The 12,037-nt window shown below is 37.8% G+C and overlaps 1 protein-coding gene across 2 annotated transcripts; it reads right to left on the bottom strand.

Moving 5' to 3' along the window:
- Window positions 1-4,192: 4,192 nt before the first annotated feature.
- On the bottom strand, window positions 4,193-11,674 carry LOC111262805 (uncharacterized). Of its 2 annotated transcripts, none has more exons than XM_022837371.2 (8): window positions 11,542-11,674; window positions 9,121-9,617; window positions 8,642-8,878; window positions 8,178-8,386; window positions 7,313-7,421; window positions 6,838-7,027; window positions 5,450-6,195; window positions 4,193-5,204 (listed from the first exon to the last, which is right to left on the bottom strand). In XM_022837371.2, the coding sequence occupies exons 2-8, from the start codon at window positions 9,583-9,585 to the stop codon at window positions 4,845-4,847; spliced, it is 2,316 nt and encodes a 771-aa protein (XP_022693106.1). In that variant the 5' UTR covers window positions 9,586-9,617; window positions 11,542-11,674; the 3' UTR covers window positions 4,193-4,844. The 2 variants fall into 2 exon arrangements, with proteins under 2 accessions (XP_022693106.1, XP_022693105.1); XM_022837370.2 differs by having other exon boundaries at window positions 11,355-11,654.
- Between the last annotated feature and the right edge of the window lie 363 nt (window positions 11,675-12,037).

The raw sequence follows: 12,037 nt of genomic DNA, 5'->3' as shown, positions 1-12,037 counted from the left end.
TTTTTTCCCTACCACAGATGTTGAAAATTATTATCATTCCGCCCAAAACGCTACTGATAACGACAGACGCACAAATGTTAACAAACACTTTATTTGATATTGTGGCGCATTGGTGCCTAATGGCGGCTTTTAGCTATTTAAATATTGCAGGTTCTCTTTTTTAAATATCGTAAAATTTATTTTTAAATACCATTAAAGGGAACGACCTACTGGCTTCAGTTCTGAAAAACGTGCAAAGTGTTCTATAGGACCCTTTCGTTCAACCTATTTATCTGGAACATTCGTACAACAGTAGTACATGCTCTTACATCTCGATGACAGTATGCGGGTGTATTTCCTTTTGAAGATATAATTCGCTATCGTTACCAAAATTCTCCCGAGTGCGTGGTAAAATAAATTTTCACGGGAAATTAACTCGTCTAATTAATCTTTTGCTTGAAATGCTGCGCCACGCTGCAACTCCCAATAAATATACGATGCTGTTACGTTTGGTCCGACTCATCTTTATTGATAGGAAGTGCTACTGCTGGAATCTAAGTTTTCTATTTACCACATCTTAAAATGCGATGAACACGTGATTTTCTGATGCCAAGTTCGTAAGTTATTTGTGGTGAACGATTCTGAACTGTTCAGCTCTAACTCTTCAGTGACTGATAAAAATCATTGATGTTTTTGTTTTTTCGGGACGTTGTTTATTAAGATGCTTAACAATTCCATCTGTCTAAAATGTAGCTTTTACCCGATTAATTATAAGTCGTGTAGGTGGAGCTGCCCAAAAATGTTTATATTGTCATACTTCCCATAGCATTTTGCAATTTTTTTTGTTTAAGGTTAATCTTGGCGAGTTCCTTACCTCCAATTAATTAAATATCGAAAGGGAAAGATAACCAGAAAGTTATGACTCATTAAATACTAAACAGGTTTTTTAAACATTCTGTATGTTTGTATTAATAGCCAGTCGTCGGATTCAGTCACGTTTGACTGAACTTAACGAACAGGCTAACGTATCTGTTGATCTGGTGCAGCCTGGCCGATATCAAGTGCTGTATTATTGATTTTGCGTATTTGAAACATATTCTACTAGCTATAGTATTAACTATAGTACTAGTTTCCCTTACAATCCACACTTGTACATTCATATGCAGAGGATGTTTTTTTCTCGTATCTTTTTGACCTAGACTACGCACCCGCTTGATCCTCGTTTGGACTTGCCAGTGGAAGAAGAATGCAAACATTGTTTGTCAGTATATTTAATTATTGCTAGTTGTTGTTATTTACAGTACTGCCTTATGCTCTAATTAAGTATGCAATGCTTGAGGAATTTCAAGATTCTTCATCTAATATCCCCGTAAAATTAGAAGGCTATAGTCACCGTATCCGTAAGCAGCGGTTGTAGTTCGAAGGTAACAGTTTTGCAGACCTTTAAGGATCGAAATGTTGCTGGCGCGCCATTTAAAGCGCAAAAATTGGCAGCACTAAGAATTAACTCACAATATAGATAAAATCACGCATGACTGAAATGGAAATACAGAATCCATAGATTTCGTAACTTAATGTGAGTCAATCACATTTCCGGAATTCAAATTCATCAACCAGTGCGTATTCGTTAGTTTAAATTCGCGTACCCATGATACTCCTGTCAATTCTTTTTTTGCCAAATGGTAGTGCGAGACGCTCAGGAGATACTGATTCGAAACGTTATTAAAAAACACTAGAGTTTTGGAAGAAGCAATAACAGGAGCTAAATGTAAACTACAGGTAATGGTTCAGCCAAGATTCCATAGGATACGCGCCGTTCAGCTTAAATCACACGCATTGGCGGTAGGATAAAACAACCGAAATAAATCTAGTGTATATGATGAGGACTCCATAATTGAGCTTAAGCGTACCACTAAACAATAATTTGCAAAGATAGGATCTCTCAATACAAAAAAACTACTCCATTTGCTTGCTTGAATTCGTAGAACATCGTCCAGAACCAGTTTTGAAACAGGTAAATTGTCGATCACTGTCAGTTAAACCTGCATACTTAGCTAAGCGGTGTTTACCGTATGCAAAACATACACCCAGGAGTAACTCCGCAACTGTTTGACACAAGAAAATATGAATTGAAGTAGGCGTCTAAAATACTGTTTATCGCCCCAGCGCTCCAGCCTTTAGATAAAACGAGTGTACATTTTTTGATCTAAAGGAAAACCTTTATAATGTTATCTGGCTAAACCCACCAATGCAAGTGGTGGTATCCTCATTGTTGTAGGTTGAGTTATTTTAAATAATATCCATTTTTTTTAAATTAGGCTTACAAAATTGTTTTTCCCCAATGTAATCGCTGCCATTCACAGTTTTCTACCATGCAAACTTAATAGCTTCAGCTCATCCTTCGATGAAATTCGTGGTGATATGATCCGTGCTGTTTATCTCAAAATGTCGGCGGATTAGGCAGGACTAAATGATAATACATAGGGTTAGGTATTCCTAACCCCACCAGTTATAAATCTAATAAAAACGCATCTTGTATTCAAGACACTATACGCCAACTGGGTAGATCTCGGTGACATTCTTGGCACACGCACTTGTTCAATGATTTTATCGAAATAAAGTCTTTAAGCTTTTTACCGCTGAATTCGATCACCTCATTTGCCGATACCACTGAGACAAAGCACTCAGCGTAATTCAATGTTTTAAAATTGCATTGATGTGCTGAAAGGTCGAGCACTTATCATTGATTTGTTAGAATCTAGAAAGGCTTCGAGTTCTACGTTCAGAGCTATCTCTGAACATGGCCTTATACGCCAGACTCTTTTCAACGTAAAGCGCACCGTGCGTCTACGCCTGGGCCTTACACCGTCTACCTTACAAAGCTGTCGCTTTAATAGGCAGACACCTAACCTTTATATCTCCGAAGGAATCTACAATTAACAGAAAATCCTCGGTTCGCTAGATCCTTTGATTTTTGAGTACAAACATAAGAAACGTGTTATCACTTGCTTCCAGAAAAAGCAATACCTCCGTCAGCGAACCCTAAAAAACAGTTTGATGTCAAACATTTTAAGTCAAACCCTACCGTTATTGTTTAAGTGGATCAAGATGAAATAGACCTCGATACATGGTTCGTATCATCTTGGAAAATCACTTGACGATTCTCATTGTATTTGGCCTCAAGTAAACAGATCCCTAGGGCTACTGACACGATTGCTCCGATGTCAGTTTTATAAAAAAAAAACTATATATGTATTATCATAAATTCATAAGAGGCTAATAACGTTCAACTACTGCCCCAGTGAAACTTATGATGGGTTGTAACAAATTTCAAAACTTTTTCTGCGCTCCTTTATGTAATTAGTTTTTATTATTAATTAATAGTACGGGTACTTAATACATGTTTAATACACACTCGTCTTCTAAAAGATAGCTAACATTTTTTTTGACTTTGCTCATCGACGAAGTTCGTGCGCTAATCGATGCAAAGATAGTATGGCATATTCTTTCCTAAACAATGAAACTTAACTTCTTAAAACACACCGTAGTTTTCCGCACACCGCAATAGTCAGTGTTAACGTACATGTGTAAGCATGCCATTCTATTCTTGCTAAATACTCATCTCTTTGAGAGATGGCGAAAGAAGCAACAGAAGCAAACAGGAAGCAGACATTAAGAGCTGAATACACTGATTTGTCATACCTTACGCAATTAATTTGCAAGTGTTCACTCGGTAAACATCAGGTAAGGTCGCGTTAGGGAACCTTTATTGAACACTGAACTTTCTTCGCTCGCAACCGTCGTAACTTGTTATCAGCTTTGCTCAGACTGACCGAGCGCATCCTCTGCACACGCCGGCTGTTTGTCCATCACAGCAAGCGTCTTCTTCAAAATGTGCGTCAGTCATGGCATCGAATAGGGGAGGACACAGGGTTTTCTACTAAACTCTGTTCTCGGTGAACCCACAATTCACCTGCTGACGTGCGTTAAAGGCGTGATGTATATTTGAACTCTGCCACAAATACTTTGCCTTACTAATCTGTGACATCCACAAAAACAATCAGTACAAGTTCGTAATGATCCAAATAGACCACTATCCACATACCATTCATTTTACGAAAATCTACGCAGGTTAAATTTTCAAAAATATAAGTTGGAAACTGCAAATGCATGCTATTAATTATTATTGTCGACAATAATGAGAACAAACTGCTCAATTTTTTTTTAATAACAACCAATTCATATTTATTTTAAAGGCGTGTCTCTCGCCAAACATGTTTACATTAGTTGCTGCATATATACAAGTACGACATATTTGTATATTTCGATATTTCCTTATAAATAAATGTGAATTAATATATATATATATATATTTGGAAAGGTTTTCTATATAATGCTAAATTTGTGAAATTGACTTTCCACTGGTGGCCCCATTATACAGCAAGAAAAGTGACTCTGTGTGGATAAGTGCACTCTGTGCCGTAGAAACTGACCTTCATAGCAATCTCTAGGATGTTTTTTGAATCCGCTATTGGCTTTAATGATATTCTACCTGTTCCACTACTTATGATCAAATGTCATCATATATTTTTGTAGTTATTATTATGAAGAAGAAGAACATCTGCGACCGCTAAATATTTGCTTATTTTCTGTTTTCAAAGCTAACATCCAGGACATAGCAAGTCTTATCGGTGTATAATCTTCTATGATTTCCACATCCATGTATTTCTTGTCAATGAACATCTCAGCTACATAATACCTTGAGTTGCTTACTCGTCTAATGCACACCCTACTGTTTATCTGATTCACCCTGTTAACGAATACTATTAAAAGTTCGAATGATTCATAATGGGGTTTAAGTACTTCTAATCAGAATCATCAATTTCAATGACTTCCGGAGGATTGTGTGAGATAAGCTCTCCAACAGGCATAACATTCGTACCCAGGGCGCGCAATCTTCCAATGCTAATGTTATAGGAGGCGGCGTTGTTACCGGACACAACTGTCTCTGGCTTATCGCCTCTGATTTCGTCCTGCGAGTCATCACTCAGTTCAATTACGGCCGTCTTCTTCGAAGGTGGTTTATCATCATCGAAAACGTTCTGCGATGAACGTTTCTTAGACTTCGGGGCCGCCCGATCGTTTTTGATTCGACATGAATGGTGGCCGTTCGATTTGAGACACGGGTTAGAATCATCGTCGACCGATTCGACGAAAATGATCCCCTGCAATGGTAAACTACTTCTTCTCAAAATATGGTACCAAAATTAAGTGTAACCAAAATTTAACTATTGCTGTTTCTTCTAAAAAGTTCTTAATCATGGTCTTATGTAACAGCTAGCTTTTGCGATCGTGATGCTTTATGATACCTGCACCTAGTATTTGCGAATTTTAAGATTTGTGCATATGATCGCATGCTAAAGTAAGGACATACTACTAATTCAGGAACGTGAAAAAGCATGTTACCTACCGTAGATACGTCATCCTCATTTCCAGCAGCACTAGGACCTTTTGTTTCAATCACCGATCCCGTCTTAAGGTCAACCTCGGACAACTCACGGACCTGTGGTAGTCCTTCATTGGAATCGTTCTCTTTCATAGAGTTAACGTCTTTTTCTCGTTTCCTGTTGCCGTCAGCTCGACTGCTAGCACCACTGCTGTTAGTACTGCTATTACGCTCATCGGTTTTACTATCCGCCTTGCTGGCTTCGCTGACGGTTCTAGCTGAGCCATTTGAATACTTCTCTTCTCCCGATTGGCTTCTCTTTGATGCTGAGCGTGCTTCGATATCTTCCTTCTGACAACCCGTAGCCGCGGGCGAGATACCGCTTCTATTACTCGTAGTCGGGGAGTCATCTTTGTGACCGACATCTTCTAACGCCATTTGACCCAGTTCACGCTCATCTTCTTTGCCTTTATCATGATCACTATCTACTATAATCTCGTCCTGAGCTATTTTAGCTCCTCCGAAGTTTTCGATACCAGTCCTGTCTCTGTCGTCCTCAGACTCTTCATCGGAGTTAAGATAGGACTCGTCGACTTCGGACGAAAGGTCGTCATTCTCCTCAGCTTCATCATGCTCAGACTCATCTTGTCTAGCTCTATCGAATGACTGGAGGCTAGAAGATGGTTTTGCAGCGCCCTTTGAAAGCGATTTCCTACCCGCATTGGGCTCTCCGCTACCATAATACCATTTTGGTGAGTCTGAGCCTGCAACTATTTACCATAGGAAGAAATTGTTAGTATAAGTAGGCGTCCATAGTGTTTTAGTTAACTATTGATGTTTTTTTAGAAAACACATGGCTCGACATAATTTCTTATTTTTGGTTATTACAGGTAAATTACAATTGGAGGTGTAGATTTCCTTTTCTCGGTCGTAATCTGTTATAAAATATTGTATATGCTACAATTATTTAGGAAGCAATGTACGTTAGCTTGTTTATTAAACACTGCGAGCGGACTAACTTCAAGCCTATTAACTATGCTATCCCTCCAGTTTTTATCCATTGCCAAATCTGCCCGGAACATTGATTATTCATCTCTACGTAGCCCGAATGTAAAACACCACCACAAACGACCAAAATAGGAAGTTATTCAAACGTCAAGCAGATTTTATAGCACTCGAAAAAAATTCAAATGCTCCCCGAAAAACTCGAAGCACTTCGTGCAATACCCCTTCTTCATATTTACGACTAAAGAATTACTACCTATCACAGAAAAGATTTGACAAAAGTGCCACATCTAAGAAAGTGTCACATATATATACACATACGTTATTGAGTATTAGTTGAGTATTGAATAAGTATAATACACTAGTCAGTGAATTACTTCTTCTCAATTGCTACAGTTGGAAAATACCTTTTGGTGTTTTCGACCTTGCAGTGACACTGTCAGATGATGGTGGTAGGTCGTTCCTGCCGTCAGCGCCACTGGCCTGCCTGTCCGCGAACTCATTAATAACAGCCGCTATTCGCTCGCGACCTTCAACTTCACTTGCCCTTAGGCGCGCATTAAGTTCAGGATCATTTTCAGCCGGATCGCTTTCATCCTGAAACACCAAGATCGCGCTTAGTTAGCTATTAGAACATACACAGAAACACAAAATTATATTTGTTATAAAAGCAAAAAATGTCGATACGTTACAACAACACAGATTCATTATACTTACTATGTAGTATAAGCCCTGTTTTATGAATAAGAGAGCATTCATTATGTTTACAATCGAACAACAAATGAATGTACAACCATATAAACACCCTACAATAGGGTACAGTTGAGGTGAATGAAGTAGCTATTATACTTCTGATAAATAGAATAAAATTGAAAAACTCACCTGTTGTCCGAACTCTATTTCTAGCGATTCCATATTCAAGCGTGTTTCTATGATTCGGCGTCTCTTTATCTCTTCGACAATCTCCTTGAATACCTCCTGAGCAACTGACCTGTTGATTAACAAAATATCGTGTGATACAACAAAATTATATGATTGGATTATGTAGAATAATAGGTGATTTTTGGCTCGAACATGAAGTGAATTGGCAAAAGATACCATTCTGACAGGCACAGCATGCTATGGTGTATCAAAACCGCGCCAAGAGAAAGAAAAATGGTTTCTTATTTACATTTTTTTAATGCCATTCATTATTTTTTTTCTATATAAATAATATGGCTATCCTCAGGATATCTTCATAGCACATACAGCACACAGAACGAAGCGGATAATTCCATCCTCTATTGTTTTTACTGTCTTTTTGCTTGCATCCCTTTCGTCTTTCTACTTGCGCTACTTCATAAAGTTGATTTTTATAGTATCGCTTGACTTGTCATTCATGAAATAATATCATATAAATTTTTTTTATCACCAACGCTGTAGAAAAAGTACTTCAATGTTCACAGCCAAGTGCATTGTAGAAGTCAGCGCTTGTGTGTAATCACTAACTGACTAAGGTTCCGCTCACTATAAACTGACATCTACCTGTTATTATAAATAATACGGATTTTGTACAATCCTTTGCATTATTACATACAATATATCCTTCATAATTTTTCCACGCTCCTAAGTCCCAGAACACTGACAGAGTATCAAGCACACCCTCGTTAAATACACATGTTTATAACTTAAGGCTTTTATACAAATATATCCTGTATACAACATGATATAATATCAAAACATTGATTAAACACGGCATCATTCTCACCTTTGACGATCGTCACTCATACCAAGATTCGCTTTTTCGTTGACACGGCGAACGATAGCAAGAACATCAGTAAAATCCGGCGTGAGTTCCCTGCGGATGCACCGAGTTGCCATCTTTCCGGCGGCTCGATTCACCTCAGGACAGGTACTACAACGAACAGTGATTGGTCGTTGGCTTTCTCGCATTGTTGTCGTTGGGTTACATTCAAGCTGAAAATGAGGATTGAAACAGATACTACTTCTTAAGCTTGAATTCTTTAGGTTTTATCCAATGTGCTAGTTCGCCGGATGGGCCAGAGATGGGCCAAGAAACCCGTTCGGGTTTTCAACATACAAAGAGAGACATCGTTGTCTAAGACCGCGTGGGGGTTTCTAGTCTTAGCGTACTTACTTACAACACATATGTTATCATTTTAGGCTGACAACTGTTTATTTGTTTATCCATTGCGTATCTATTATACATACCTCTTGGATTTTGTTGTACAGAATTATAGCACGCCGTTTCAGTCTATCGAGATAGACATAATTACATTCCATTTCAACGTCCGCATCTTCCTCGTCCTCTTCGAATCCGTTTTCTTGCTCGACGTTGTTGATCTTTGCTATGATTTCAGTCAGTTTCTCGCTCAGCTTCTCAACTAGCTTTTCAGATGACTTGGCTACCTTGCGGTTTCGGTTGATCTGAATCAGTTTACGTTGTTCCTGCAATCAAACAATCAGATAGAAAAACAGATAGTAAAAAACCTGATTTAAAAATATTTTCATCAATATCATATGCACCAGAACTAGCATATAGACGCAATCTAATCACACATAATCTACCGACATACATCTAGTATGTTTGATGTTAGGCTTTGTGTATGTGCAATACTCATATCGAATAAGCGATTGCACCCAATAAATATAAGTGATGGAATTTTCTCACTAGTTAGTACATCGCGTACCTCGCTCTTTGGCGGGTTAACGACCATACTGTCAACCAATTCCTTAAAATGGAATTTTTTCTTTTTTGGATGCTTCACACAGCCTTGCTCTACGAGACGGATCTTGTTGCGAAACGCGGCGGATTCAAGATAATCGATATCTGTTTTTTCTGCGGAGAACAGCTCCCAGATTTGATCTCGCAGTTTGGTCAGATCGGTACTACTTTTCAGGCCACCGCTTGACGGTCCGGCAGAATTGCTGTAGTCTGTTAGGTCGACGTGTTTTTTGCAAAGATTCTCTAGTAGCTCGCGGGCCTGTGACAAATGATCGACTTTAGAATGTCTTCTTGCTTCATTAGCTACTACTTCTGCTTTGCGGTTATCATCGGCTGAAGACACGCCGGACCCAGGGTCTTTGAAAGCTGTATGTGAATCCGTTTGACTAGCAGAAGTGGACCCAATAGCAAGTATTTCGGATGACGACATGACGAAGTGTTTTTGAATAAATAATGGGTCTCCTGCAAATCAAAGAAAATGTTAAGACCTTTTATTAGTATTGTCCACGTTAGAACAATATAATATGATAATGAATATGAAAATATATCGTTTAGTTGAACGAGTTTCATGATTTCAGTTACATTGCAAAAAGCCCATTACTCTAACCTACGACAAGGGGTGCAATTTATTTGTAATTACTTTCTACTTCAAGTTTTAACTTATTTCATATATATGAGTGCATAAGAAAACACGTATTTTTTGTTTGTTCCTTAGTTTTATATTTAAGCTGTAAAAGCCTAATTGAATCAGTTTCTTTATCAACTACCTGGGGTGTATTGCGCATAAAGATGCACAATATATTATCAACGATTTCAATTTAGCTTAGTACGTTGCTATAGATACTCATCGCGTATAATTGTCTTATTGTCAATATGCAGCTCTTAACTAGATCGTGTGGGCGTAATGACTTGTACCCATCTAACGGCCCAAAGATAGGTCTGCTTCTGCACAAACATAAAATCTGTGATAAGATAATGTTAACTTAAATAATTTTCGCGTGTCCTGCACCTATTGTTTGAATAAATTTTTTTTCAATATATCTAACCATAAATTGATTTTGAAAACATCGAACCCAAATCCGGGCCGATCAATCGTGTTCTCGTTGATAACATTATTTAGAAATATACATATAATACATATACATACTAAAATACCCAATTCTATTATATTGTCATAAAACATAGCCATATCATTTTAATGGTATGGTTTACTGTGGTATATAATTTTATTACATTACATACTTTCAAATTTATACGTTGTAGATACATAGATAACATTGTGTAAAAAATTATATGTATAAATAAATGCTCATCTGTGGTTCACTTCTTGTCATGTTCTTTTTTATATCTTTGTAGGCAAAATGAGTAAGCCATCGATATCAATACTGGCAAACACTAAATAGGCAAACACGAATTAGATTTGAATTTTATCTTAGCAAGATTCACAGAGTTCAAACGAATCGTTTATGAATATTTGCTTTTTTATGAACTCTAAGAATAAGTGACGATACATAATATGATGTTATAAAATAATAATAACAACCCCCAACTTTGGAGAGATTAAAAAGGTATCATAGATACTAACAGCAGAAAAAAAATGATGTTACTATTTTGGATAGAATTTAAGAAAATGCCAATACTAAAACGTTTCATTTCCTTGCAGTAACGCCTCTCCGAATCAGCGAAAATTTGAAACGAAGGTTTTATAGTTTGGCTAAGAGCTCAATACCATTTTGAACACTTCCAAAACACTCAAGTTGTTCGGTTCTCGTTGTCTCTGCTAAAACTCGACTAGATGTACATACTTCGTGGAGAATCACGGGATATATATTAATAACTAATCTATTTTTGCTTATAAATAGGTAGGAATTCATTGACATAGATTACAGATATCCGACCTTGCAAGCTATCGAACTCATATTCGGATCGTGTATTATCGATTTAGCAGTGCAATTTTTGCTTTACTGTTAAAATTTCGATATTTTCATATCTGAGACAGCTTGTATATTCAGGAATTCCAGTCGCGTTGGTATACATTTATACGCTGTGTACAGATAAGATCTTTCGATATTACCATATCGCGTAATCTGGTTACCACAATCACAATAAATACATGTCGACCAATGCCATTACTGCCGACGAAGTAGAATCTTTAGATGCGATACCCTAATATAAATATACTACTATGCGTATACACACCCGCTACGTGGAATTTCCCCGTCGCTTTGATGATGATGACAATTAGGATCGAACAATAGGACTAGTACACCGCGGTAGACACCTCAGTCTATTCTCCAGTCAGACACTTTAGACATATAGTAACGTGGCACCAAAAACTTGATATGATCGTAAATCGAAATCTACAGAGTGTTAAAAAAAAACTTACGAAACAGAAACGATCACTGTAAGCTATGATAAATTCGACGAGTCAACAATGAAACCAAAACATTGCCACAGAAACTGAGCCCGTCCACTGTCTTTTTAGCGGTCAAGTGAGTCCTGCCCTCACAATCCTAATGCCGAATCGAACGTGGTCACAAGAGTATGTTGTTTATTTGGTTCAGCGAGACTGCGCATACAGCTCTGATATAGCAGACGATTTTTGCGCTGGGCGTCTCACTCGACAAGAGTTGTGTTTTGTGGCACGCTAAGCGTTACAGCCTTGTAACGTGTAACGAAAGACAAAATTGACGATTTACTTGTCTGAGAGCTCTCGAGTGCAGTACCGAACGTAAAACTTGAAACATTTACTATGTGGCTGTTTGCTCATAAGAAACTCTGCTTTTCGTAATTGACTGCACAGTTTAGCGAATTCTAATAAATAAAACACAACGAAATCGCCTATCCTCGAAGTAGTTTATCTGGAAGCGTGCGTTCTGGCT

This window comes from Varroa jacobsoni, unplaced genomic scaffold, assembly GCF_002532875.2.
Source record: "Varroa jacobsoni isolate VJ856 unplaced genomic scaffold, vjacob_1.0 scaffold_702, whole genome shotgun sequence".
Taxonomy (NCBI): domain Eukaryota; kingdom Metazoa; phylum Arthropoda; class Arachnida; order Mesostigmata; family Varroidae; genus Varroa; species Varroa jacobsoni.
Note: the sequence above shows the minus strand (reverse complement) of the source record. Positions and strands in the feature narration are given on the sequence as shown.

Coding starts and splice junctions, on each gene's coding strand:
- LOC111262805 (XM_022837371.2), bottom strand. CDS start 9,585: ATGTCGTCATCCGAAATACTTGCTATTGGGTCCACTTCTGCTAGTCAA. Junction 7,028..7,312: donor AAATAGAGTTCGGACAACAG/GTGAGTTTTTCA, acceptor TTGGTGTTTCAG/GATGAAAGCGATCCGGCTGA. Junction 6,196..6,837: donor AAGGTCGAAAACACCAAAAG/GTATTTTCCAAC, acceptor TATGGTAAATAG/TTGCAGGCTCAGACTCACCA.